Below are 27,167 nucleotides of genomic sequence, written 5' to 3'. Positions count from 1 at the left end.
AGAGAAGAAGTTACCTAAAATCATATTTTGAGGAAAGCTTAAGTTTATATTAAGTGCTGGGAGTCAATTCCTGCTGAGCCTAGATCCTATGTTTTAGTAGTAGAAACTAATCCATTTCTGGTCTAGTGTTGGACATCTGTAGCAGTCTAAGAGGGCAGCTACCATGGGCCATTCTGATGGCCCTGTTCAGGCCTAGAGCTTCTCCAGTCCAAAAGGCACTGGAGGAAGCTTATCTTCACCTTATTTAGCCCTTAGAGTTTAGCTGTGCTCAGTGAAAGACTGGGAGTGAGTGTATCCTGTACATAGAACAAAGGCAAGACAGGCTTTGGCTTCCATTAGGGCTCAGGCGGTAAAAGCGTCTGCCTGCAATATGGGAGATCTGGGTTTGATCCCTGGGTCCTGAAGATCCTCTGGAGAAGGAAATGGCAACACACTCCAGTACTCTTAGGGGTTCCCTTGTGGCTCAGACGGTAAAGCGTCTGCCTACAATGCAGGCGACCCAGGTTCGATCCCTGGGTTGGGAAGTTCCCCTGGAGAAGGAAATGGCAACACACTCAGTATTCTTGCCTGGAAAAGCCCATGGACAGAGGAGCTGTTAGGCTACAGTCCATGGGGTCACAAAGAGTCGGACACGGTTGAGCAACTTCACTTCACTTCCCTTCCAGTACTCTTGCCTGGAAAATCCCGTGGACTGAGGAGCCTAGCAGGCCACAGTCCATGGGGTCGCGGAGAGTCGGACACAACTGAGCGACTTCACTTTGACTTTTCAGGACCCTTGCTTAACAGTCAGGAGGGCTGATTACCACCTTAACTTCACCACTGAATAGCTTTATTGGGGGCCTTTGACATAAGCAGTTAAGTTAGAGGACCCCAGAGGCCCGGTACAGCTCTTAAAGCATACGAATCTAAATTCCACCTGTGATTTCATGGAATCTTGAAGTAAGCATTCTATTCCCCTTCAGTGGGCACTGTTTTCTGCACCTGGTAAAGAAAGACACAGGCTCTTGAGAGTGAGTGAAAAGAAAGGCTCAAATCAAAGACATTTTAAACAAAATGAGATTGAAAGGTATTTGTTTATTTTTTTATGGGAAATGAGGGATTAATCCATGGATTTTCATTGTGTATAGAAGTTTCTTTCATTGTCTTCCTACAGTATTTTAATAGCCTGAATTCCTTGAGTTTTTCTTTCTGGTACCCCAGATGTTTAACACTGTCTTCTGTATGTAGAAAAAACAATAACTATGTGTTCTCTTGAATTTCGCTAAAGTACCACTTAAAAAAGTAAAGTGTAAACTGCCTTTTAGTATTTGCATTAAGTCAGTTTTTCATGATTGACTGATGCTTATTCAGTGACCCATTTTTATTTGTTTGTACTAACAAGAGCATAGCTTTCATAAATGGACAGTTCAAATGAAAAGATAATTTGTATTATTGAAACTGAGCAGGAGACTCTGGGGCTCCAGGCCACGGACCCTTTCTCTGTCCCCTGTTTCTTGTTTGTAAGGTATAGACTCCAGCTTCCATGACCTTCCCTCAGTCCCAAAGGGAAGATTCAAACAGTTGCTAATCAGAGAAAGAAGGGAGTGAAGACACAAAGGAGGCGACCACCTGAGGCCAAATCCAAGAAGCCAGAGAAGCTCATCAGGAGAGGTCAGATTAAAGGAGTGCAGGCCCTGCACACACCCTGATACTTATTAGCAACTCTGCCCTGGAATCATTGCTATAAAACTCCTCAGGAAAACCTCCCTGTTGGGACACATAGTTTTAGAGGCATGAGCCTGCTGTGTCCCCCTTTGCCTGGCAAAGCAATAAATCTGTTCTTTTCTATTTCACCCAAAACATTGTCTCCAAGATTAGATTTGGCACCGGTGCACAGAGGCTGAGTTTTTGGCATCCCTCTTAATTTTAAAATATTATGTAGCCCTATTCGCATCCATATGCTCTCAGATTAGACTGACCAATTACATATTGGAATACCTGGACCAATTTAAAATACAACTTAAGGGATTTCCTTGAGTCCAGTGGCTGGGACTCCACGCTTTCACTGCTGAGGGCATAGGTTCTATTCCTGGTCGGGGAACGGAACCCCGCAGGCTACATGGTACGTGCAGTGTAGGAGAAAGAAATGAAATAAAATGCAACTTAAAACTCATACAGAGGCGGCAAAGGTTCACCACTACATTTTATAGGATTTGCTTTTATTTTTCTATTTTATGTATTATATTTTTAAGTAAAATACCTTTAGATTAAAAAGCCCCAGGAAAAAGACATGAAAAATCCTTTCCAAATTTAAGTTTAAAACACCACACTCTTCCTCCAACCCTGCACCCCACCTAATAGCAGCAAATCAAGTTAATCAAGTAGTATAAACCAAAAAGAATGGAGACTCTATCCATCTGGTTTTACAGATCTTCACCAGCAGCAGTTTCCCCTCGATGGTATTGTCAGTCAAAAGTTCTTGTACCCAACACACAGTGAGACCAGACAGACCAAAATATCAGAGTTTGGAGCCTGAACAGTTTATTACAGGGCCAAGTGAAAAGAACGAGTGCTCTTGCTCAAAAAATCCTGAACTCTCTGATGGTTTTTGGGGAGAAGTTTTTGTAGGAAAAATTTGGGCTGAGGGTTGCAAGTGTGTGACCTTCTTCTGATCTGTTGGTGATCAAGTAACAGAATGGTGTTGGAGGAATCTTGTACTCTGCCTGAAGTTACCATCCTCTATCTGAGTGGGGGCCTTAATTCCAGCAGAAGAACACAAAGGTATTGTTATATATATCCCTTGAAGACCCTGATGCTGGGAAAGATTAAGGGCAGGAGGAGAAGGGGGCGACAGAAGATGAGATGGTTGGATGGCATCAGCAACTCAGTGGACTTCAGTTTGAGCAAACTCCTGGAGATAGTAAAGGACAGAGAAGCCTGGCATGCTGCAGTTCATGGGCTTGCAAAGAGACACGACTGAGTGACTGAACCACAGCAACAGTCCCTTGATAAGGAGCAGAACCCTTCTTTATCAGTGTGCTCTTATTTCTTGACCACTCCTCCTCTGTTTGTGCATTCCTCTTGCTGGCTCATACAGTAAAGTGTCTGCCTGCAATCCAGGAGACTTGGGTTCAATCCCTGGGTTGGGAAGATCCCCTGGAGAAGGAAATGGCAAACCACTCCAGTTTTCCTGCCTGGAAAATCCCATGGATGGAGGAGCCATGTGTCCATGGGGTTGCAGAGTCGTACATGACTGAGCGACTTCACTGTTAGTGAGTAACTGTTTGAATCTGCCCTTTGGAAATGAGAGAAGGTCTAGGAGGCTGAAACCTTTTTCCTACACACAAGAAAAAGCGAACACAGAAAGCATTTGTACTGGAGGGGCCCCACAGGCTCCTGCTAGGTTTCAGTAGGAAGCACTGATCTTATCAAACCTCTATAACTACATCCATCATCTCTCTAGCTCTTGTTCTGTATAGATCCCAGAGGCTGAGGTCTACAGTTCGTCAGACTTAGTTTGCTATACCCTGCCACACTCCATTAAAGAATTACTTTTTTCCCACTTGGCATTGTTTCTTCTTCCTTCTTATACCACTTTCTCACTTTGATCTTCTTCTCATTTTTAAAATGTAATTTGTTCTTACTTTTTTAGTTACCTAAGTCCTAGGCTTTGGTTTCCTCATCTTGTTGCAGGAAGGGGAACCCCTTTCAGGATGTGAAATGGGCTCTTATCTAACACTAAGAAATGAATTATCTGAGGAGACACATGTACTGACAAAGCAAGAGACTTCATTGGGAAGGAGTGCCCAGGCCAAGAGCAGCAGGTGAGAGAACCCAGGAGAACTGCTCTGCCACACGGCTCACAGTCTTGGGTATTATGGTGATGGGGTTAGTTCCCAGGTTGTCTCTGATCAGTCACTGTGACTCAGGTCCTTCCCTGGTGGTGCGTGCATCACCCAGCCAAGATGGATTCCAACGAGGATGCAGGGAGCTTGGTGGGACTTATGGACTGCGTCTCCTCTCTCCCTTTGGCCTTTCCTGAATTATTCTAGTTGTCGGCATTTTGTTATTTCTGTGTTCCTTACCAGGACCTCCTTTTGTAAGATAACTCATGCAAGTGGTTCCTCTCATGCCTGGCCGGGGCTGGTGGTTTCAGTCAGTGGGTTCCCTAACAATGTATAAATCAGGAACTAGATTTATAGTCAGTGCCAATACTCCGTGAATTCATAGTGATATGTACTTATGAATAAATAAAATTGTTACCATTTTGATGATAAATATATCAACAAATTATTTGTTGGAAATGAGGGTGGGGAGAAAAACCTTTCTTCTACCCTCTCAGGTTTGGTTTCTTGGGAACTGTGAATTAAACTGACAAAAGTCATATATTTCTTCATTGATGTTAATATTTTTACGTGATTGGAAACTTCACAGAAAAGAAGTGAAAAACCAAAGAAGCATTTGGACCTCGGGACCACTTGGCTTCCCATGGCACAGTGGTAAAGAATCCTCTTGAGAATGCAGCAGACACAAGAGATGTGGGTTCGATCCCTTACTTGGGAAGATCCCTGGAGTAGGAAATGGCAACCCACTCCAGTATTCTTGCCAGGATAATTCGTGAGCAGAGGAGCCTGGTAGGCTACAGTCCATGTGATCACAGAGAGTTGGACACGACTGAGCAATTGAGCATGTACACCCACAGCACAAGAAATTGTGACAAGACAGGAAAAGGGGACTGGCGCTTCTAGGAAGGTGAATTGTGGGAAGATGACTAGAAAATGTGAGGAAAGCATGGTAGATAAGGGCTGTAGAGGAGACACATTTACTGAAGGAAAATTCCTTTGCAAAAGAGAAATGTATGTCCTGCCTTTGGGCTTCCCAGGTGGCACAGTGGAAAAAAGTTACCTGCCAATGCAGGAGGTGTGGGTTTAATCCTTGAAGATCCCCTGGAGGAGGAAATGGCAACCGATTCCAGCGTACTTACCAGGAAAATCCTGTGACAGAGGAGTCTGGTGGCTACAGTCCATGGGGTCACAGTCGAACACAGCTGAGCATGCAGGCACATGCCCTTCTTTTTGGCAGATAGGGGGAGGACGGGAGCTCCTCCTATGTCTGCTGTTTCTCAGCTGCCTTCAGCTCTAAATAATCCTTAAGTCACATCAGCATATTTGGGGTAGTATATTCTGACCACCTTCAGAAACGTAAGAATCTGAAAACCATTCAGAACCTTGTGTCTCTGAAATTAATTAATTCTACTGTAGGGAAGGAATCAATAATTGTCCCTCAATCCTTTGAGGTTCTTGGTTGAGACACCTCCTATAATAAAACACAGATTCATGGGATAAAAACAAATAGGAGTTTGATAACATGCACACATCCTATATACATGGGAGATATCCAGGAAAACAGAACAACTTCCCAACATTGCCCAAGAAACCATCTTTGATAGCTTTTCCAGCTAGAGACAAAAAATGTTTAGGAGGACAGTCATTTATGGGAGGAAAAGCACAGTAAACAGGGACAAGGTTATTGTGCAGAGCTTAAGTGCTTACCTTCTCCAGTGATGAGAGTTTCTAGAAATTTAGAATCATCCTTCTCTTCCTGGTACAGACAGAGACTATAAGTGTCTCTTACAAAAGGGTAGCTTTTACTTGGTTTTCAGATCTTTTCCTATGTCTGCTATTTTCTTAAAATTAATAACTCTAAAATTATCATTATGCCAAAGAGACATTTTTAGGGTGAATATTCTGTTCCCTTTTGCAACTTTATAAAACTGATTGATGACATTGAATAATACATATTTCAACCTGTAACTTAATTAATACTGATATATAAACAGTACCTATAACAATGAGGTACTCACAGGTGATTTTTTATTTTCCAATTTTAAGAATATTTAGTATCAAAATATCAAGTTGTATATATTAAGTACATTTTTGTCAATTATACCTCAGTAAGGACTCCATTAAGGAGAAGGCAATGGCACCCCACTCCAGTACTCTTGCCTGGAAAATCCCATGGACGGAGGAGCCTGGTGGGCTACAGTCCATGGGGTCCCTGCGAGTTGGACACGACTGAATGACTTCACTTTCACTTTTCACTTTCATGCATTGGAGAAGGAAATGGCAACCCACTCCAGTGTTCTTGCCTGGAGAGTCCCAGGGATGGGGAGCCTGGTGGGCTGCTGTCTATGGGGTCGCACAGAATCAGACACGACTGAAGCAACTTAGCAGCAGCAAGGACTCCAAGGAGATCCAACCAGTCCATCCTAAAGGAGATCAGTCCTGGGTGTTCATTGGAAGGACTGATGCTGAAGCTGAAACTCCAGTACTTTGGCCACCTCACACGAAGAGCTGACTCATTGGAAAAGACCCTGATGCTGGGAGGGATTGGGGGCAGGAGGAAAAGGGGATGACGGAGGAGGAGATGGCTGGATGGCATCACCAACTCGATGGACATGAGTTTGAGTGAACTCTGGGAGTTGGTGATGGACAGGGAGGCCTGGTGTGCTGTGGTTCATGGGGTCACAAAGAGTTGGACACAACCGAGTGACTGAACTGAACTGAACTGAACTGAAGGCTGAAAAATGGGCTTCCCTCATAGCTCAGTTGGTAAAGAATCTGCCTGCAATGCAGGAGACCTGGGTTTGATTCTTCAGTTGGGAAGATCCCCTGGAGCAGAAAATGGCAACCCACTCCAGTATTCTTGCCTGGAGAATCTCATGGACAGAGGAGCCTGGCATGGTGTCGCAAGAGTTGAACATGACTTAGTGACTAAACCACCACCAAGGCTGAAAAACAAAAAGAATATTTAAATGTTCTGGTTGTAATCTCTGAGGCAAAGACTTTGTCAAAGCGAAAGAAAATTTATCACAGTATGAATCAGTGGCTTATTTTTTGCGATATTTATGAGGCAACATCGTTTGAGTTGAAACTAGAAATTATTTTCAAAAGTCTGATGGTTAGAAGTAAATTTGCAATCAAAAATAATCCCTCTCTTAATTTACTATGTGTTCAGGGTTCCCAACTCAGGTCAGTTTTCACTTCCAGGGGACATTTGGCAATGTTTGGAAAATCTGTCCCAGCCTTAGGGGAGGGGCGCTACTGGTTTCTAGTGTGTAGAGGCCAGTAATGGTACAAAGTATCTTAGGACAACTCCATGCAGCAAAAAGTTATCCATCTCAAAATGTTACTAATACGAAGGTTGAGAAACTTTTCTGTATGTGACTGTGACTCAGGCTGAGTTCTGCAATTTGATGTGTCTATTCATGTTTAATTCTAGTAGGTCTTAAAGATAAAATAATGGTCGTTAAAAATGTTACATCTCAGGTGCTTCCCTCGTGGTCCAGTGGTTAAGACACTGTGCTTCCACTGCAGGGGACATGAATTTGATCCCTGGTTGAGGATCTAAGATCCCACATGCTGCAAGGCCAAAAAAATATAAATAAATAGAATAATTTCTTTTAAAAAAAGAAAGGAAAGAGGCTGTATGAGATTAGATCTTCACAGTGGATTCTTGATTTTGGTCTGAGGCAATATTATTACTATGGTAAAACAAAAAGAGAAAGCATTTAAAAGATCCTAGTAACTGGTACTAAGGGTCCCATCTGAGAAGGTTTAAAGACTGAGTAATGATTCTTACATAGATAAGTCTTGTATCCTCAAAGTGGAGTCATGGACTGTTAAGCTAAAGTGGATTTGACCAATCATTTAGTCCAATGCTGTTGCTTTAAAATAAAATAAGAAGCTGTGTATCGAAGCTCATATAGTGTTTTGGTTGCAGAGCCAAAACAAGTCGTGATTACAGTCGAGGCACAAGGCACTTCCTTCTCCTCCATGAAGATAGTCATCACATTTGCAGGTTCTTTTCATTGGCTCATTTAAGTTGACCCTCACTAGCCTCTGCATCAAGGTTTGTTCATTGTGGACTTTAAGAAAACTCAGTGAGGAACTGATTTTGTGAATAAGGGAATTGGCAGTTGCAGCCCTATAGCATTTACATAATTGCAGCATGATATTAAAAATGGTAGGGTAAATGATAGAACTGGAATTCTACTTACTATCCTCTTTCCCAACAATAGTTGGATTTCTACAGTTATTTTCCCTTCAGTCATTTGCCTCTTTCCTTTTTTAAAGAAGTTTCCATTATTATACCTAATAGATTCAATAGTATTCATCTTTACTCATTGCATTGCTATAGTGAAAAGAAGAAAGTGTTAGTCACTCAGTCATGTCTAACTGTTTGTGACCCCATGGACTGTACCCCTCCCAGGCTCTTCTGTCCATGGAATTCTCTAGGCCAGAATACTGGAGTGAGTTGCTGTGCCCTTTTGCAGGGGATCTTCCCCACCCAGGGATCGAACCTGGGTCTCCCGCATGGTAGGCAGGTTCTTTACCAACTGAGCCACCAGGGAAGCCAAGATCTGTTTTTTTCTTTTTTTTTTTTTTTAAAAAAAAAGGTTTTTCCAAAATGGTGATGTTAAAGAACAGAATTTTCAGAGATCTTAACAATATAAGTAGCATCATGAAGTGGTAGCTTTACTAAAATGCCATGTCACAACCAGATACATTTTTTTTTAAGTGTAAACCAGGCATGTGACATATCTGAAAACTGGGAATTTGAAGAAATATTGTTGGAGAAAGAGATCTATAGAGATCACCATTAGTGATAGTAATTAGAGTATATCCTGATCTAATTTGAGATTTTCAAAATAATTAGGCTGTTGAGTGTAGAGGTCAATATAATCGTTACTGTTTCAATAAAATTAAAATATTAATGTGCTGAAGTAGCATCTCATTTGGTACTAGTGGAAAACAAAATGTTTAACCATTATTGCAAAAAGCACTAAACTTCTGTTACTGCCTGATTAGCTGGTTAATGTGTTTTCCTTTATACTTTTCAAATGCTGTTCTCTAATTTTTTGTTCAAGTTTTTTTTTCCTGAAAACATGCTAATTTCATGTGCTTTAGCCCTACAGAAGAGAATGTTGCTTAGCAACCACCAAAATAACTGATAAGCCTATATCTTGTAAAGCCTTAAAAGACTTATTTGTCTTAAATATATGTGTTTCTTTATTGGGGTGGCTTAGACGGTAAAGAATCTGCCCACAATGTGGGAGACCTGAGTTTGATCCTTGGGTCAGGAAGATCCCCTGGCAACCTACTCCAATATTTCTGCCTGGGAAATTCCATGGACAGAGGAGCCTGGTGGGCTACAGTCCATGGGGCTGCAAAGAGCCTGACACAGCTGAGTGACTAACACTTTATTGATCATTAAAATCAAAAGGAGGTTTGTTTCACTTTGAATTTCTTCCAACTTCTGCTTTTATTGGTTAATTTATAGATGTTGCATGTTTTGTAACAAAAACAAAACATATAGTATATTTAACATGGATGTCTCTTTTCTCCCATCAACCTCTTAACATTACCTTGTGTTCATCATTTGCTTTAGTTATTCTTTTCTGATAGGATGGCCTATCAGTGATACTGCTAACTAAAGAAATGTTTTCTAATTCATTGGATATAGAATTCTACAATATTGGTTTTTAATGCTAAGAAGCTAATATATTAAGTACATTAAGGTTTTAAGAGAGGGAAATGCTTAAAGATTCAGTTGAAGTGGTTGATATTACATATAGTGATTTTATTTTTGGTTATTTGACCCAGAAGTACCTCAGAAGAGTCATCTGAGCTAAGGTCTTAGATTGGGAGGTGGTGCTGCCACATTCAGTCTCCGGTCAGACTCGCCACTTAGCCTTGGCATGTTCACTTGTCAGAGGTTTAAGTCTTCCCACTATGGCATACAGAGCTTTGCCATTGTTACTCAGTTGTGTCTGATTCTGTGAGACCTCATAGGCTGCAGCACACCAGTCCTCTACTGTCTCCTGGAGTTTGCTCAAGTCATGTCCATTGAATTAGTGATGCTATCCTATCATCTCATCCTTTGCTACCTTCTTCTCCTTTTGCCTTCAGTCTTTCCCAGCGTGAGGGTCTTTTCCAGTGAGTTGGCTCTTGGCATCAGGTGGCCAAAGTGTTGGAGCTTCAGCTTCAGCATCAGTCCTGCCAATGAATATTCAGGGTTGATTTCTTTTAGGATTGACTGGTTTGAACTTCTTGCAGTCCAAGGGACTCTCAAGAGTCTTCTCCTGCACCACAATTAGAAAGCATCCTTCCATTTTAGTTCACTGATTCCTAAAATATCAATGCTGACTCAATTTACCTTGATTCATGGACCTAATAGTTCAGGTTCCTAGGCAATATTGTTCTTTACCGCATCAGACTTTACTTTCACTGCCAGTTCACCGTCAGACACATCTACAAGTGAGCATGGTTTCTGCTTTGGCCCAGCCTCTTCGTTCTTTCTGGAGCTATTTCTCTGCTCTTCCCTGGTAGCATACTGGACACTTTCTGACTTGGGGGAGTCATCTTCTGATGCCATATCTTTTTTCTTTTCTATACTGTTTATGGGTTTTTGAGGTGAGAATACTCAAGTGGTTTGCCGTTCCCTTCTCCAGTGGACCATGTTTTGTCAGAATTCTCCACCATGACCTGTCCATTTTGGGTGGTCCCTCAGAGCATGGCTCATTATTTCATTAAGTTACACAAAGCTATGATCCCCATGATGATTTTGGTTAGCTTTCTGTGATTGTGGGTTTATTTCTGGAGGCTGTGGGATTGTAGTTCTTGTTTCTTCTGTCTGTCCTCTAATGGATGAGATTAATAGGCTTATGCAAGCTTTCTGATGCAAGGGACTGGCTGAGGGGAAAACTGGGTCTTGCTCTGGTGGGCAGGCCATGCTCAGTAAATATTTAATCCAGTTTTCTGCTGATGGGTAGGGCTGTGGTCCCTCCCTGTTAGTTGTTTGGCCTATGGCGGCCCTTTCCTGGAGTCTACAGGCTCTTTGATAGGCTAAAGGCAACCTCTAAGAGGACTTATGCCAACGTGTGCTTCCCAGGACTGCTGCTGCCAGTGCTGTCCCCTCAGCAGGCCACTGCTGACTCACACCTCTGCAGGAGACCCTCACTCACTCACAGATATGGCTCAGTCTCTTGAGGGGTCACACTGATACATAAGATGCATATGTGCCAGAGTCAAACAGTTTAGGACAAAAAAATAATCTTTTAAGAGAGGTATGTGTGAAAGAGGGACTTCCCAGGTGGTACTAGTGGTAAAGAAGCCGCCTGCCAGTTCAGGAGACGTAAGAGTTGCAGGTTTGATCCCTATGTTGGGAAGATCCCCTGGAGAAGGAAAGGGCAACTCACTCCAGTATTCTTACCTGGAGAATCCCAGGGACAGAAGAGCCTGACAGACTACAGTCCATAGAGTCACAAAGAGTTGGATATGACTACAGCGACTTAGCTATGTGAGAGAGAGAGAGAGAGACAAAGAGAAAAACGAAGATAGAGAAGAATGGTGAGGACAATAAGAAAATGTTATGGTTGAAGTTTAAAAACTCTTTGAACCTTAACATGTTAGTTTTAAGACCAGCTTTTTACTAAGTAAATAGTAAGTTATCAAAAGTAAGTAAGACCAGCGTACTTACTTACTAAGACAGTTTTTCTAGAGGAAAAGAAAAAAAATTTACAAGATCACTAATAGTGACTAAAATAGTTAATAAAAGTAGACACTTATTAATGCTTCAGTTCTGTTTTTCCAAGCACAGATAATGGGTGATTTATTTTATCCTTTATAAAGTTTAATGCCAGAACTCTTTGCTTAACATGAAGTTTATTTAGCCTGCTTTATGAACCAGTTTTCTTGTAAACTCTATTTTAGGCAGCTCTCCTTTATACGTGGGAATAGAAATGTGAAAATTGGATAAACATTTGATAACTGAAATTTATATAAAATGAGACTTGTATTTATTTTAACTCTTAATTTTAACTTATTCCCATAGCCTAGCTATTTGATATAGATGATAAAAAATAACAGCCACCAATTAAAGTCACTAATTAGAGTTTTCCCTCGTTCCCTGTTTTTGCACTCCTTGAAAGAGAAATGCAAGTAGTGAAAAGACAAAGAACTAGTCGGCCATCAGAAGAGGCAAAAGACACTATAAACATAAATTAAAGTTGTCCACCAGCCAGTAAAAAAGATTTGTATCCAGTTTTACTGTCTGACCATTTATTCAGATTTGCTTGTTTAGAAACATAATTTCAACCAGTTAACTTTTTGTTTCACCATTATCTCAATTTTAGTTAAACATTGGTCTAAAAATATGTCATAATCTCATATTATATTGCACAATTAAAATTCTCCCTAAATGTATGCTAAGTTTAATATAAAACAACAATTCCATAGCAGTTTGAATATTTAAAATTTGTATTTAAGAACACACTGAGGATTTTAATACAGGATAATAAGGACAACATAATAAGGAATGTGGGCTTCCCAGATGGCACATTGGCCAACACAGGAGACTCAGGAGAGGCGGACTTGATTCCTGGGTCAGAAAGATCCCCTGGAGTAGGAAATGGCAACCCACTCCAGTATTCTTGCCTGGAAAATTCCATGGACAGAGAAGCCTGGACAGAGAAGAAGTCCAAGGGGTCACAGAGGGTCGGACACAACTGAGCAACTTAGCATGCATGCAATAAAGAATGCATGGCCACACATTCTAGAAATTAATGTCTGCTTGTTTTGCCTCTGATTCTTTATGTATCAGGTTAACTAGTAAACTACTTAACTTAGTTAAACTAGGCCTTCCTCACCTAAATATATGAAGCTTTACTTAGATCTCAGTGAACATTTAAAATAAGGAAGATGTTTTGCAGAATATGTATATCCTTAGGCCTGAAGGTGGTTGTCGTATTAGAATCAGTGACTGAAAATGAAACTTTTAGTCAGCTATGCAGGCCCTAATATTCCATCTTAACTTCCTGCTTAGTTTGAAGAGGAATTAAAGCATAAAGATTTTAGCTATTTTTATGATCTTTATGATTTTAGAGAGAGAATCTCTATGATGACACTTGCTAACACTTCTTAAGCCTGAAATGATCACTTTTTTGGAAAAAATTTTAGATGGAATATAAAAAGTAAATTCTTATCAAAATGAATAAAATTAGAATGCTTTGGACATTGACACTGCTGCTACTTATGACTACTGTTAAAAAATTAACAATACCTTTTTATTATTTTACTATCAGCCAATTAAGCAATTCACTGTTGCTCTTAACACAAAGAAAAAGCTAATTTTTAACGTCGTAAAAGCCACCATTGACAGTTCAAAGAGTGCTGTCTCAGTTCACGTGATATTTTTTGTTGTAGCAGACTCTTAGTATGTACATTGCAGTTGTCAGTAGTTTGCCTCCGGTCTTTTCTTTTTCTTTAATTTGCAAATGCCTAGTAATAAATATTATTAGATGCAATGAGTTTTTAGTTCATATTTTCAATATACAGTGATATAATATTAAAAACAAAATATTTAAAACATTTAATATAATATTTAAAACAAAAGAGAAGAGAAATACAGAATCTCACTTTAGAAATTTTAAAGTTTCTATTTCAGGATCTCCAAGTTGAACTGTTTTTCTTCTGTTAAATTCATGTTATGAAGAACTTGTTGTAGGTGGAGAAAAAACAAAAAAGCATGAAAAAAAAACCCCAACACCCAGAGCCTTTGTAATCATGTATATCAGTTTTAATAATGGTTCTGATTTACTACTGGTAAGACCTCAAATAAACTCTTAGGGCAGTGGTTTCCCTTTCTGCAAACTGGGGATAATAAAACCAGTCAAATAGTATTGCCGTTAAAACTAAAAGAAATACAAAATAGTTAAAGTCCCCCCCCTCCCCAGCACAACAACTGTTAAATATGTGTTATTTTTCCTCTCCTTCCACCTTCACCCCTAATCAAATTCAGTTGATATCTTTGAACCGAAGTAGATTACAGATTTATTGGTCAGTTCTAAGCTTGTAGATAAGCTGTTACTCTAAACTATTGCATAGGATATTTCTTTTGACTCTAAGATACAAATGAATGCTGGAAAATCTTATTATAATACAATTATGAAGAAAGATTATGTATTTGCACATGATAGCCCATTGTAACTGTTTTCTTGATCAGGTTTTAACAGATGGATATCGTTATACAACAAATGCTCTCTTTGTTCCCTGTTCTTGTCACAATTGCTCGATTTAATAAAAGGTAATTGATTAGGCTCTGTTTGCACTGTAGTCAGGAAACTGGAGAGGGAAGCTAACTGTAAGAGGTCCCCTCCCACCCCATTATCAATCTTTTACCTCCACTAACCTGCTTCAATTATTTCTGACAGCAGGATTTGTGTAAATTACCAAATCACTCCCAAACAAAGCAACATCTAGAAAGATTAATTGTGTTGGGAAAACAGGTACAGGATTGAAGTTCTGTGACATTTTTTATTTCTCCCTCCTGAATTTTTTATTAACTGGACAAAAAAAAAAAAGAAATGGAGGTACTGACTGCCCTCATACACTGAGAACAGCCCCCGCCTCATTTCTAAAGGTTATATTCCATCTTCTTCTCCGTTTTTGACAGATGATCTTACCCCTCCAGCCTTTTCTCTTTTTTCTTTTTTGGCCACATGGCATGACTTGCAGAATTTCAATTCCCTGACTAGAGATTAAACCCAGGCCATAGCAGAGAAAGTGCTGAATCCTGACCACTAGACCACCAGGGAACTCCCCATCATTTTTACTAATGTTGATAATAATGGCAACTGTCACTAATCAGATACTTTATGGAGCCTGGCGGCTTAGTGAGGACTTTTATGTGCATTATCTTATTCCTCACAACATTGGTACTATTATCATTTTCTCATTTTATGGATGAGAAGACCAATAGTGAGACAGCCTGTGGAACTTGCTCATGGTCAAAAAGCTAGTATGTGGCAAAGTATTGTATCAAACCCGGGTATTTTGAACCCTGGAGTCTACGTGTTAACCATTGTACTGTGCTTTCTCTAATGACCTAATGACACACACACAAAAAGTGGAGGCTAGAAAGACAAAAACCCTGTAGTCTGCACAGTCTGCCCTTGGCCTACATACCTTGTATTCCAAATTTGTTGACCTGAGATTAGAAACCTACCACAGGCTGATTCAAAACTGCCTTTGAAACCTTATTTCCTACTGTATCTAAACATCAGTTCATCACTCTGACCAGGCTAATTTTATTTTTTCTCTTAAAAAAATTACTTTTCTTATGAAAACTAATCCATTTTTTTCCCCATGAAGACTTCCCTGTCTGCAGAAGGACTTAATTCTATTATAATCCTAATGTGACTTGACAAATACAGTGCATTGTATTGTGTGACCTGAAGTGTGTGAGTGTGAAGGAGATCCCAGCATGGGAGGAGCAATGGTGTCTGGCTCAGGGTTGATTCTCCCTGCATGTTTGCTTACTTCCCCTATCTTACTTTAGTCGTGAAGGGCACGGTACGCATTTTGCAGCCAGACAGGCTGGTTTTGGAATCCTGTCAATTACATTTCTGACTGTTGAGAACAGAGTCAAATCCCTAAACTTCTCCACACTTTAGTTACTTCATCTATAAAGCAAGGATATTTGTAGTACCTAGTTCATTGACTTATGTGAAGATTAAATGAGAGTCTGCATCTAGGGCAGAGTGAGTACTTGTTAAACACTAGCTATTATAGAAGAATTTTAGGGTAAGTTGTTGTTCAGTCGCTCAGTCATGTCTGACTCTGCAACCCCATGGACTGCAGCACACCAGGCTTCCCTGTCCTTCACTATCTCCCAGAGCTTGCTCAAACTCATGTGCATTGGATCAGTGATGCCATCCAGTCATCTCGTCCTCTGTCGTCCCCTTCTCCTCCAGTCATTATTATAACTAGTTATATTTTACTATATTACAAATCTATAAGCCCATCTCATGCATGTTGTAGGCATTCCGTAAATGCTGCTGTTTTTATTTTTATTGATATAATTCACATACCATGAAATTCTTCTAGCTTTAACTGCAGAATTTTAGCCAAGTCCACGGCTTCATGCTTCAGTGTATGACCTACTACAGGGATCTGAGGGGCTCATTTGGAAGGGAGTTATCCAGGTTGGGTCACCAGCCCTACAGGAAGAACTTGAGACAAATGAACACTTGAATGAAAAGGAGCTTACAGTTCATTGTTCCCTAAAGCTACCTTCTGACCTTGTGAAAAAAAGGAATCTGAAACATACTCCATGTGGAATGGTTTGATTTAGTGGTCAGTAAAACTTTTAAAAAGTTACTCAAATGCTTTAGAAATTAAGGTGAAGGAATTTGTAATTACAATTCAGTTGTATATTCTGCTCAAAATGAGACAAGATGCAGCATTACTTGTATTCCTGGATTGTGTTTGAAATCATCTTCACTGAGGGTGATATTAATAGCAAACAGCAGTGAATGCTTTCAGTTCAGTTCAGTCGCTCAGTCGTGCCCAGCTCTTTGCAACCCCATGGACTGCAGCACACCAGGCTTCCCTGTCCCATCACCAACTCCTGGAACTTACTCAAACTCATGTCCATCGAGTTGGCGATGCCATCCAACCATCTCATCCTCCTTCGTCCCCTTCTCCCCCTGCCTTCAATCTTTCCCAGCATCAGGGTCTCTTCCAGTGAGTCAGTTCTTCGCATCAGGTGGCCAAAGTATTGGAGTTTGAGCTTCAGCATCAGTCCTTCCAGTGAATATTAAGGACTGATATTTCCTTTAGGGTTGACTGGTTATATCTCCTTGCAGTCCAAGGGACTCTCAAGAGTCTTCTCCAACACCACAGTTCAAAAGCATCAATTCTTCGGTGCTCAGCTTTCTTTATAGTCCAACTACTTTCACGCATTGGAGAAGGAAATGGCATCCCACTCCAGTGTTCTTGCCTGGAGAATCCCAGGGACAGGGGAGCCTGGTGGGGTGCCGTCTATGGGTTCTCACAGAGTCGGACACGACTGAAGTGACTTAGCAGCAGCAGCAGCAGCACATCCGTACATGACTACTGGAAAAACCATAGCTTTGACTATATGGACCTTTGTTGGCAAAGAAATGTCTCTGTTTTTTAATATGCTGTCTAGGTTGGTCATAGCTTTTCTTCCAAGGAGCAAGTGTCTTTTAATTTCATGGCTGCAATCACCATCTGCAGTGATTTTGGAGCCCCAAAGAATAAAAGTCTGCCACTGTTTCTGCTGTTTCCTCATCTATTTGCCATAAAGTGATGGGACTGGATGCCATGATCTTAGTTTTCTGAATGCTGAGTTTTAAGCCAATTTTTTCACTCTCCTCTTGCATCAAGAGGCTCTTTAATTCTTCTTCGCTTTCTGCTATAAGTGTGGTGTCACCTGCATATCTGAGGTTATTGGTATTTCTCCTGGCAATCTTGATTCCAGCCCAGCATTTTTCATGATGTACTCTACGTATAAGTTAAATAAGCAGAGTGACAATATACAGCCTTGACATACTTCTTTCCAGATTTGGAACCAATCTGTTGTTCCATGTCCCATTCTAAGTGTTGCTTCTTGACCTGTGTACAGATTTCTCAGGAGGCAGGTCAGATGGTCTGGTATTCCTATCTCTTTAAGAATTTTCCATAGTTTGTTGTGATCCACACAGTCAAAGGCTTTGGTGTAGTCAATAAAACAGAAGTAGATGTTTTTCTGGAACTCTTTTGCTTTTTTGATGATCCAGAAGATGTTGGCAATTTGATCTCTGGTTCCTCAGCCTTTTCTCAATCCAGCTTGAACATCTGGAAGTTCATGGTTCACATACTGTTGAAGCCTGGCTTGGAGAATTTTGAGCATTACTTTGCTAGTGTGCTACTTTGCTAGCATTGCTTTGCTAGCATTATTTTTCTAGTGTGCTACTTTGCTACAGTTACCACATAATTGCACTCATGTCACACACTAGCAAAGTAGTGGTCAAAATCTCCAAGCCAGGCTTCAACAGTGAATGCTTAGGAGCACTTGAAATTCTTATTTTTGGTTAGGTAAAATTTAAGTGAATATGTTAAGAAACAAAATTCAAGTGAGTACATTGTAAAGATCTCACTGACTTTATTCAACAATTCACGCATGGGAAGCAGCCAGTCTAGCAGATAGAATGGCGCTCTGAGGAGTTGTACTTTTATAGGCAGGACGGAGCAGAACCCAGAAAGTTACACTAGACAGAAAAGTGGAGTGGTTACTGCAAGATCACTTTCCCTTAGGGGAAAGTCACCTGCTCTGCCAGGCAGATTACGTAACTTGTGCTGATCAGGTGCTTCCTGGTTTAAGATTTTATTTCTGGGAGAGTAGAAACTGTAGCAGTCTTTGGTGACATGGGGCTTTAGCATAAGGGACTCCATGTTGGACCTGTTTTGTTTTTAATAGTTAGCTGTGGGTTTTAGAGTTACAAATGTGGTAGAAAGCTGACTTGTTAAAGCTTACAGCTACTCTTTCATAGTCTGGAATGTACCTCACCATCATTCTTTGCAGTGAGATGCAAATGAAGAAGTAAAACACCCAGTATAATAGTTAAGCAAGTATTTGTGTCCCACTGGTTTTTGTTTTCTTAGTTTAACTCTAGGGATTTTTTTTTTTAATAATCTGTGTTTTCTGAGGTTTTGAATTTGCCTAGCAATTACTGGCAAAGATAAGAAAGATAATGAGCTGAACGGTTGGAATTTGACACAAGAATAATGGTTTTCTTTATTTACATTTGCATGATTTTGAAAAGAACCAAGATTTCTTTTATTTATCTTCTACTTCTTGTTCTTTTCCCTTTGTAAAACTCAGTATGTTACTGGACTATTCTGAAATCCAAAATCTTCTGAAAAGTTTTCTTCTATTGATACTTCTGTGGTTTCTCTCTCATTTTATCTCTTGTTCCTCCACTGAGAGCACTTAGGTTTTAGTAATGTGCACTCCTACATGTAAAGAGAAACCTTGGAATATTGCTTTTCTGTGATTAAGAAAGGGTAGAATTTTGTCTTTCTTAGAGTTCTTTACCTCTGTGTCAATTCCATGAACAATTTTGCTACAGTCCATTAAAACTGAGTTGTGTATACTCCATGAATATTTATATTGAATTGAACCTATTATATTATTAATTGAATCTATGAAGATGTTTATAGATTCTATAAACATAGAATTTATATTCAGTTCAGTTCAGTTCAGTCGCTCAGTCGTGTCCGACTCTTTGTGACCCCATGAATCGCAGCACGCCAGGCCTCCCTATCCATCACCAACTCCCAGAGTTCACCCAGACTCACGTCCATCAAGTCAGTGATGCCGTCCAGCCATCTCATCCTCTGTCGTCCCCTTCTCCTCCTGCCCTCAATCCCTCCCAGCATCAGTGTCTTTTCCAATGGGTCAACTCTTTGCATGAGGTGGCCAAAGTACTGGAGTTTCAGCTTTAGCATCGTTCCTTCCAAAGAAATCCCAGGGCTGATCTCCTTCAGAATGGACTGGTTGGATCTCCTTGCAGTCCAAGGGACTCTCAAGAGTCTTCTCCAACACCACAGTTCAAAAGCATCAATTCTTCGGCACTCAGCCTTCTTCACAGTCCAACTCTCACATCCATACATGACCACAGGAAAAACCATAGCCTTGACTAGATGATATTACTGAAATCTACATTACTGAATGATTAGACGAACCCCTGGGGAAGAAAAAAACTGTCTCTACCAGGCTTTGTCAGTACGTGGTGGGGGCACAGGAGACCTTTCTGTCCTCTAGGCCATATTTTTGTCCTGGTGGTTTTGTCTTCTATCTTATCCTGATTTTATGGCTGTTGTGATGAGAATGTTCAACAGGTAGAACCTGAGGCATGGGAGAAAGGGTCTTTAAAGCCACTCTTGTGAGGTGAGATAATTTTTTAATGATGTGTGTTCATTTTTTAAATGTATTTATTTGCTGCTTTGATGGTGGATAACAAAATACTGCTACCATAATTAAACTACTTTACTTTGCTGCATTTGGGGAGAACACAGAAATACAAAATGTTCACATCTTATTCAGGCTTCTCTTGATTTTTGTTTTGGCTTTTACTAAATTTGTCTCTTGAGAATAGATGTTCTCTGAAGGCCAGGAATGGTTTATTAGACTCACACTCATTTAGTGTGACCCAGTTATATTTTTGTTAAATAGGAATAATCCCAGAAAAATGGCCATTGGAACAAAATCAGCTAACAGAGTAAAATCTGTAAAAAATTTTAAAACAGCATTCAAAAATCATTGGAGATATTTATTAATATTTGTTTTTTTTATCTTAATGAGATCTAGAAGCCTTTTGAAAATTATTTTATAGCCAGTTTGGCTTCTGAATAGAAAGACTATAAAGAGTAACTAATAAAAAGTGAAGCAGCTGTCCCCAAATCTTTTAAAAGCAAAAGAGTTGATATTAGAAAATCCAATTTAGGGTACAAAGTAGACAGCATTTGTTGGGACACATTATAGCAACCGTGGGGGGTACTTTCCTAACATTTGGGATTAATGTTACCCTTTGTGTTTCATTCTGATAGAGATTAAAAAGGTATTCTCACCTTCAAATCCTCCAATAAGCCTATTTACTGGAGCAGAAAAGGACACACTGCTTTTGACTCTGAGCACACTGAGCACACAGGAAAACCTCTCATCTATTCCGTCCCTCTCAATTTACATGACCACGAGGAAATTGAAACCTTGGGAGGTTAAGTGACTTGCCCTGGGACAGACAGCTAGCTCGTTCCTGCTGGAACTGGAGCCCCTCTATTGGTTACCATGAATGCTTTATTTTCTGCTGCTCATTTAATACACAATCCTCGCCTGGTAAATTTTAGCAGCAACTGGTGCTGTCGGCAGTACACTCCTTGATCGCAGGTAATCCCCCCAACCCCATACCTTTCTTTCAGTGGAGCTGAGTGGTGTGAAGTCAGTGACTGCAGAAGCTCAGGTGGGAACCATCCGGGGAGATCCGTGGGTCTCAACTCACTGGGGAAAAGGCAGATGAGTCAGAAAGATGTCTTGCCAGGCAGTGAAGTACTGTATGTAAACATGGCTGTGTGCAGGGACTCCTGAAGTCTGAAAGGGGGTAACAGCTGTTTAGTTCTGAGACTGGAGAAAAGAATCTTTAGGAAAAGAGGAAAAGGTAGTATAAAGACAGTTTTTTAAAAAATAGATCATTGGTTTGCTAAAAAATTTTTTTTAATTGAAGAATAAGTGCTTTACAGAATTTTGGTTTCTGGCAAACATTAACATGAATCAGCCATAGAAGTATGCTTTTTTGGTGGGGACCACAGATATACGTTTAACCGTATGAAAAAAGGACATTTAAATTTTTGTTTCCCAGACTGTAAAGTCTGGAGGAACATTTAAGGGTGACAGAAAATGAAGGATACATACAAAACTTACAGAGCCCTTGCTCTAGAAAGCGTATGCAGCGTGGCTGTTGGAGAAGACCTCTTGGATTAAGGCACAAACTGTTACAGATAATTCTAAGGCACTCTGGCTAATTAGAACAGTATTTTGAAGATAATAAATCAGGAGCTTTGTAAAAATACCTAATTGTTTACCTAATAACCCACGTGGAGCTCTAAAAGGACTTAATTATTTGAAGTGCTTAGCTTTTTCGTCATTTTAAAACCGTCTTTACAGCCTTTGATTATGTTTCTAAAACTGTTTTGCACTCCTATAGCCCCAATGCCTTAACGGTTGTATGACTTTATAACACAGTACCTAAAACGATTTAATACTGTTTTCCCTGGTCCTTTCTTTTTTTTTTTTTTTCTTGGTTATGAGCGTTCTTAACCAAGAAGATTACCTATTGTTAAACCGAATGTGTTCTCCCAGGCTGCACAGGCAACTGCTCAAATGCAGTCATAATTCTTGTTTGCCCCTGGGCGGTTGCCAGCAGGGAATAAGGCATTATGGGAAGTGGTTTCTTTACCTTCCACAACAGGTGTCTTTGTCAGCGCACCTGATTCAGATACCATTGTGGAAGCACTGAGTCACTGGAGCCAAGGAAAATATGAAAGCCAGAGGAATTGCTTTCACAGCTAGAAAGTGGTCCTGCGAGATAAATCGGAAGCCTTCTGGTGCTAGTAAATGCACGAAGGGAGTCACAGTATCTTTTCAAGTACTTCTGAAAAGATAAAAAGGAATTAAAAAGGTATGAACTGCCTGACGCTTTAGAATACCTCATCTCCTGATGATCATTTAATCTTTACCTGGTTAGTCAGTGTTGAGTGCGGGAAGAATTTTTAAGAAAAATAATGCTTTAAAAGGCACAACTGCCTTGTAGGGGAAAAAAAAATGAAGTGAAAATGCTTTACCAGCTCCAGCATGGGTCAAACACAGTTTGAAGCTGTTTTAATCTTGAGGATTTATTTAAAGCATTGCATTTTCTGTTTAAATAAGCCTATTAGTCTTGCTTCTGTTTCCTGGCAGTAAGGTGTTTCAGCCCTTCTGTGTATGTGAGAGTGTGTGTGTGCGTGTGTGTGTTTTGTGTGCATGTGTTTGTAATCCAGAATGCTATGGTAGCTGCAAAACTCTTCTAATCACATTTAAATAGAACAGGGTACTATTTAAGTAATCATATTCATCTAGGTGGAAATACTTTTAAAAGACAAGGAAAAATAGGCACTAGAAATTTCATTCCAAGTCTTGTTTTCTGAAAAACAAGCAAACTAAATAACATAATACTGCTATGGGTAATTAGGACTGAACATTGTATTTGATTAAAGATAAACATTCCCAGTTGATTTCTGATTCTAACAAATATTTCTCATAGTATTGCACTGTCATACTCTAGAAAAAGCAGAGAAGATAATAGCTTAATTAGAAATACTGGCAAAACAACTTCGGGAGGAGCTTTATCTGCCCTCCTCCCTTTTTATTTGCTTAATACTTTCCCCATGGAATTAGCCTACATTATATTTCCTGGTGATTTAGGCAACCTTGTAATGATAATTTGGACAGTTTTCACATTTTTCATCAGGGCACATTGAGGTTCATTTACTGTCTTCAGCTTTACTTAAAAAGACGCTTCTCATAGCTAAGGCACCAATAGTTCATTACTATCTGCTGATTTGGGTAATTAAAAGAAATCTCTAAGCTTAAAAGTAGACAAAGAGAACTTTTATCATGGGAGAATAATAATCAGTTTAGAAATGACAGCCTTGTGTTGTTTTCAGAATAACAGTGGAAAACTAAATTCTCTCAAAATCAAGAATTCTGTTTAAAATATTTGTTGCTTTTTTAGTGGGAGAAGAGGAAATGGTTATTAACTGATATTGCAGTCTGTTTCATTTTTATATTTTGGTACTTTTTGTTTTTAACAGAAATACTCAGAGGGGAAAAGGAACCTTTTTTTGTTTTTCACACTTCTTGAGATAATTTTTAATTACACCAAGAATTCGATAAACTCTGAAAAATTAAATGTTGCCATCTATTTATTTTCTGTGAATGTGAAAAAAATAAGCAGTAAGAAAATCTACATCTTCTCCAAGAAGACAAATCTTGATATAAGTAATACTGAAGTAAGAAGATAAACTTAAAAAAAATTCTGATTATCAAGAACATAACATCAATTTTTGTGGTTTTGGGTTTCCTTTTTTTCATTTTTGCTCTAGGATATTTCCAGTTAGGAGAGTTTTTTGAAGTTTAAAGAAGATTTCCAAAAACTAAATTTTCCAGCTGCTCTGTTAAGAATGCAGAAGGTGTTTATAGTATATACTTCCTCCGTAGATAAGAGACCTCGCTCAGTTTTCTACTGGGGGTGAATTGCTAGACAAGCCTATGATAGCAGCTGCCTTTTTTTTCCCTCCTCTGGATTTTTGACACTCCACCCCCTCAAACTCAGGTGGGTGTGTGCATTGGCACCAAGCTGCAATAGGATTTTCCCCTGGATAGTCTGGTCTGGAGCTGGGACAGCAGCTGCTGCTGTGGAAAGACCAGCTGGCAAGATGATGGAAGAAATCTCCATTATGGTAGCCTATGACGCCCATGTTTTCAGCCAGCTGCACGACGAAGACTTCCTCACTAGTCTGGTGGCCATCAGCAAGCCCAGGTCTATGGTAGGTGGGGCCTTGCACATTCCTCTGGGGCTGTTATTTCTTTTCTAATATGATAGTTGTACTCATGTAGCAGTTGAGGCATAACTTCCTGGGAATTAAAATAGAAGTATTGCTGTTGGCATTGTTACAGCTGCACCAAGGTCTACAGGTTTTCATGGTTTTATTTATAAAACTAAACACTATTATACCTTAGTAGTACATTTAAAGTATCCCAGGAATAAAACTTAGGTTAATGGTTTCTTATGTAGTGAGGTTGAAAGAAGTTTTATAGTGCCAAACATAATATTCTCTCATGTGTTTGCCTTGTATGTACATATATGGTTATTAGGTGAGGGATACCTACATTTACACATATATAATTCAGTATTTCTGAAGTGGAGCATTTTTACCAGTGGGCCATAACAGAGACATTAAGAATTGAGCTATCTAAAAATCAAATAACTTTTGGAGTCTTTACATTATTACTAGGAACTATTATAAGTATTATTTTAGTTAGGATTTAAATTTGTAATTTTTTTTTTAAACCATTCTCCAAGAGTCTTAGTTTGCATGTCCTGGCATAATAGAAAAACAAAGTCCTTGCAAATGTTTGTTGTTTCTTCTCTGTAGATGTCATCCTTATATCAGTCATTGATCCATATCTTTTAAACATACTTTTCTGACTGTTGTCATAGTGACCTCTTCTATTCAGTAGTACTCATCATAAGCAACAGAATGAACAAGTATAATAACGATTATCTTACTAGTTGTTTTTGTTTAGTCACTAAGTTGTGTTTGACTCTTGTGACCCCATGGACTATAGCCCGCCAGGCTCCTCTGTCCATAGGATTTCCCAGGCAGAAATACTGGAGTGGGTTGCCATTTCCTCCTCCGGGGGTCTCCCGACGCAGGGATCGAACCCATGTCTCCTGTGTCTCCTGATTTGCAGGTGGATTCTTTTACCATTGAACCACCATCTTTCTAGTATGAAACTATAATTCTCTAAGACATAGGAACCTGAATGCAATGTGGCAATTTCTTCAAAGAATATATTGTAATAAAAAAAAAAAAGGTGGAAGGGGAATTCATAGGTTAATTTTCAAAGACTTAAGGGTAGTATCAGCTTGATGCAGTATACTGACCTTGTTTCGGTGTACTGATGACACCATAATAAAATCTGTAAGGTAATCAGGGAAAATTTGACCACTAATTAGATAGTTAGTAATATTGGGAAATACTCAATTTTGTGTGTGAAGTAATATTTTGATTGTGTTTAAAGTGATTTAGAGGGATGTATGGAGATAGTTAATGATGATAAACAAGATAAGGTAAGGATAGTTAATGTCTGCAAAGATTCAGAATGGTCCAATAGAGAGGTTGGTGATGTGGGTAAAACTAAATGAATAGGTGTTGATAATTGAAACAGAAAAGTAGTACATAGGAATTCATTATACTTTCTCCTTTCGTAAATGTTTTATAGCTACAGTTTAAAAGAATCAGCTAGACCAAAAAAGCAAAACAAATACAAAACCATAATATACTTTTTAAAGTGTTCATTAGTACAGAAATATCCAGCATATTACATTCTTTTCCTGTTTAATATACATAATTTCTATTTTTATAATTAAATATATTATATGGAGATTATTGCCAATCCTTAGTTAACCATAAATATGTATATATACCAAGTCAGGATAGGTTAATTCACAGTTATGAATAATCTTTAAGCTTTGTTTTAGCCATTAATTTAAAAATAATCCATCATGAACACTTATCCAAAAAATTCAGAATTCTGTTTCGCTTTTTTCTAATGGTCCTATCAAGGTCCTTTTAAGGGATCTGACATGAGTCTTCAAAAATGTGTAGGAAATTTCCAGACTAAAGGGGAGAGGAACAAAAACAGAGATGTAAAGTAACCCAGTGTAGACAGAAGATTCAGAAGAGGTAGGCAGTGACCAGGTCATGGGGAGCCACATATGCTCAATAAATTCAAGACATCTGGGGTGTGTGCTTATACATGTACAGAGAGGAAGAGAGAAAATGAATGAATGAGTGAATATTGATGTGCTTACCAGGAAACACTCTTCCATATTCTGCATGTTGATATATATTATTGCCTTGATGCAATTCCAGCTCCCCCAAAGAGGATTTAGCCCATGGAAAATCTCAGAGGCATGATAAAGACACAAAATATAGCTCTATACACCGAACTTTTAAGTAGTATAAATGTCAGGATGTTAAATTAATTACAGAATGTTCTAGAGATTCTTAGTTCTCTTTATTGGGTTTGAAATTTGAAAGAGTTTATTTACTGGTATCATCTTTTGGAGGTGATAGTTTGGTTTTAGTTTGTCTGGGAAAGTTATACTAAAATTGTGGTAAGATAAAATATTTATCATTTGCTTTTGATTCCATATTGAGTTTTCTGCTTTGTCCAAGATGAACCCTTTAAAAAATTGTATGAAAGAGATAAATACTCAGATTTTCCGCAGTATAAAATAAATTGCTTCTCAATGTGATTTATTACTGCACTGCAAAGCAAATTATAGTCTTGCTAACATTTAAAATCCCTTGAGTTTAAGTTGACTATTATAAGGGTATTTAGAAACTTTCCTAGTACAGGATTAATTAATATCTTTCTGTAATTGGACTTTGTTTCATAATGAGAGTTATCTTGATTTCTTAAATGGTAGTAATGCCATTAGGTACAGTGGTTTTTGTGTGGACACTGAATCTTTTCTTGTTCATAAGTAACTCTGTGGCTTTTGTGACATCTTTGATGGAGACACATAGTGAAAAATACATCTCACGACATTGTACACACCAGACTGAAAGAAAATTTGACTAAACCATTCTTACTGTTGCTACATGTGATGTATTCAGTTTTTTTTTTCTACTCTGTTATATATATGGCTGCATCCTATTGAGTCTTTAAAAATGAACGATAATGAAGAAAATGACAGATCCCTTTATATAGGCCCTTTTGATAAAACAGATAAGAAAAAAGGATAAGGAAGTCAAGCACAATCTCGCTTATCATCCAGATCATTCATACATACACAACATAAGGTTATGCAGATCAATACTGTATTTGCTAAGATAAGCTAAACAAAAGCCTAGAACTTGTAAATTACAGCATAAATAAGTTGGTATGTAAGGTGAAAATTCAGTCTAATCAAAATGACTCAGAAGCATTGAGAAAGCTGCCTCATTGGACACAGT

At 39.1% G+C, this 27,167-nt stretch overlaps 1 protein-coding gene, 2 non-coding genes and 1 pseudogene across 13 annotated transcripts in view; 3 read left to right on the top strand and 1 right to left on the bottom strand.

Annotated features, from left to right (window-relative positions):
• The window catches only part of RABGAP1L (RAB GTPase activating protein 1 like), a 736,110-nt gene that overhangs the window by 616,633 nt on the left and 92,310 nt on the right, over window positions 1–27,167 (top strand). Inside the window, exons 1-3 of one of the 11 annotated variants that reach the window (XM_006060363.4) lie at window positions 20,218–20,772; window positions 21,851–22,060; window positions 23,232–23,966. The exons of 5 other annotated variants lie outside the window; for them this stretch is intronic. In XM_006060363.4, the coding sequence (XP_006060425.3) occupies window positions 23,856–23,966 (111 nt within the window). In that variant the 5' untranslated portion in view covers window positions 20,218–20,772; window positions 21,851–22,060; window positions 23,232–23,855. 5 more of the 11 variants (XM_006060364.4, XM_025287228.3, XM_044942814.2 and 2 more) reach the window with 5 other exon arrangements.
• TRNAC-ACA lies at window positions 453–524 on the top strand. Its single transcript has one exon. It is a non-coding gene; the product is annotated as a tRNA-Cys (tRNA).
• On the bottom strand, window positions 8,321–8,392 carry TRNAG-ACC. Its single transcript has one exon. It is a non-coding gene; the product is annotated as a tRNA-Gly (tRNA).
• The window catches only part of LOC112585004, a 51,606-nt pseudogene continuing 49,679 nt past the window's right edge, over window positions 25,241–27,167 (top strand).

The sequence above is a fragment of the Bubalus bubalis genome, chromosome 5 (assembly GCF_019923935.1).
Source record: "Bubalus bubalis isolate 160015118507 breed Murrah chromosome 5, NDDB_SH_1, whole genome shotgun sequence".
NCBI lineage: Eukaryota > Metazoa > Chordata > Mammalia > Artiodactyla > Bovidae > Bubalus > Bubalus bubalis.
The sequence above is the reverse complement of the archived record's forward strand: the minus strand, read 5'-3'. Positions and strand labels throughout refer to the sequence as shown.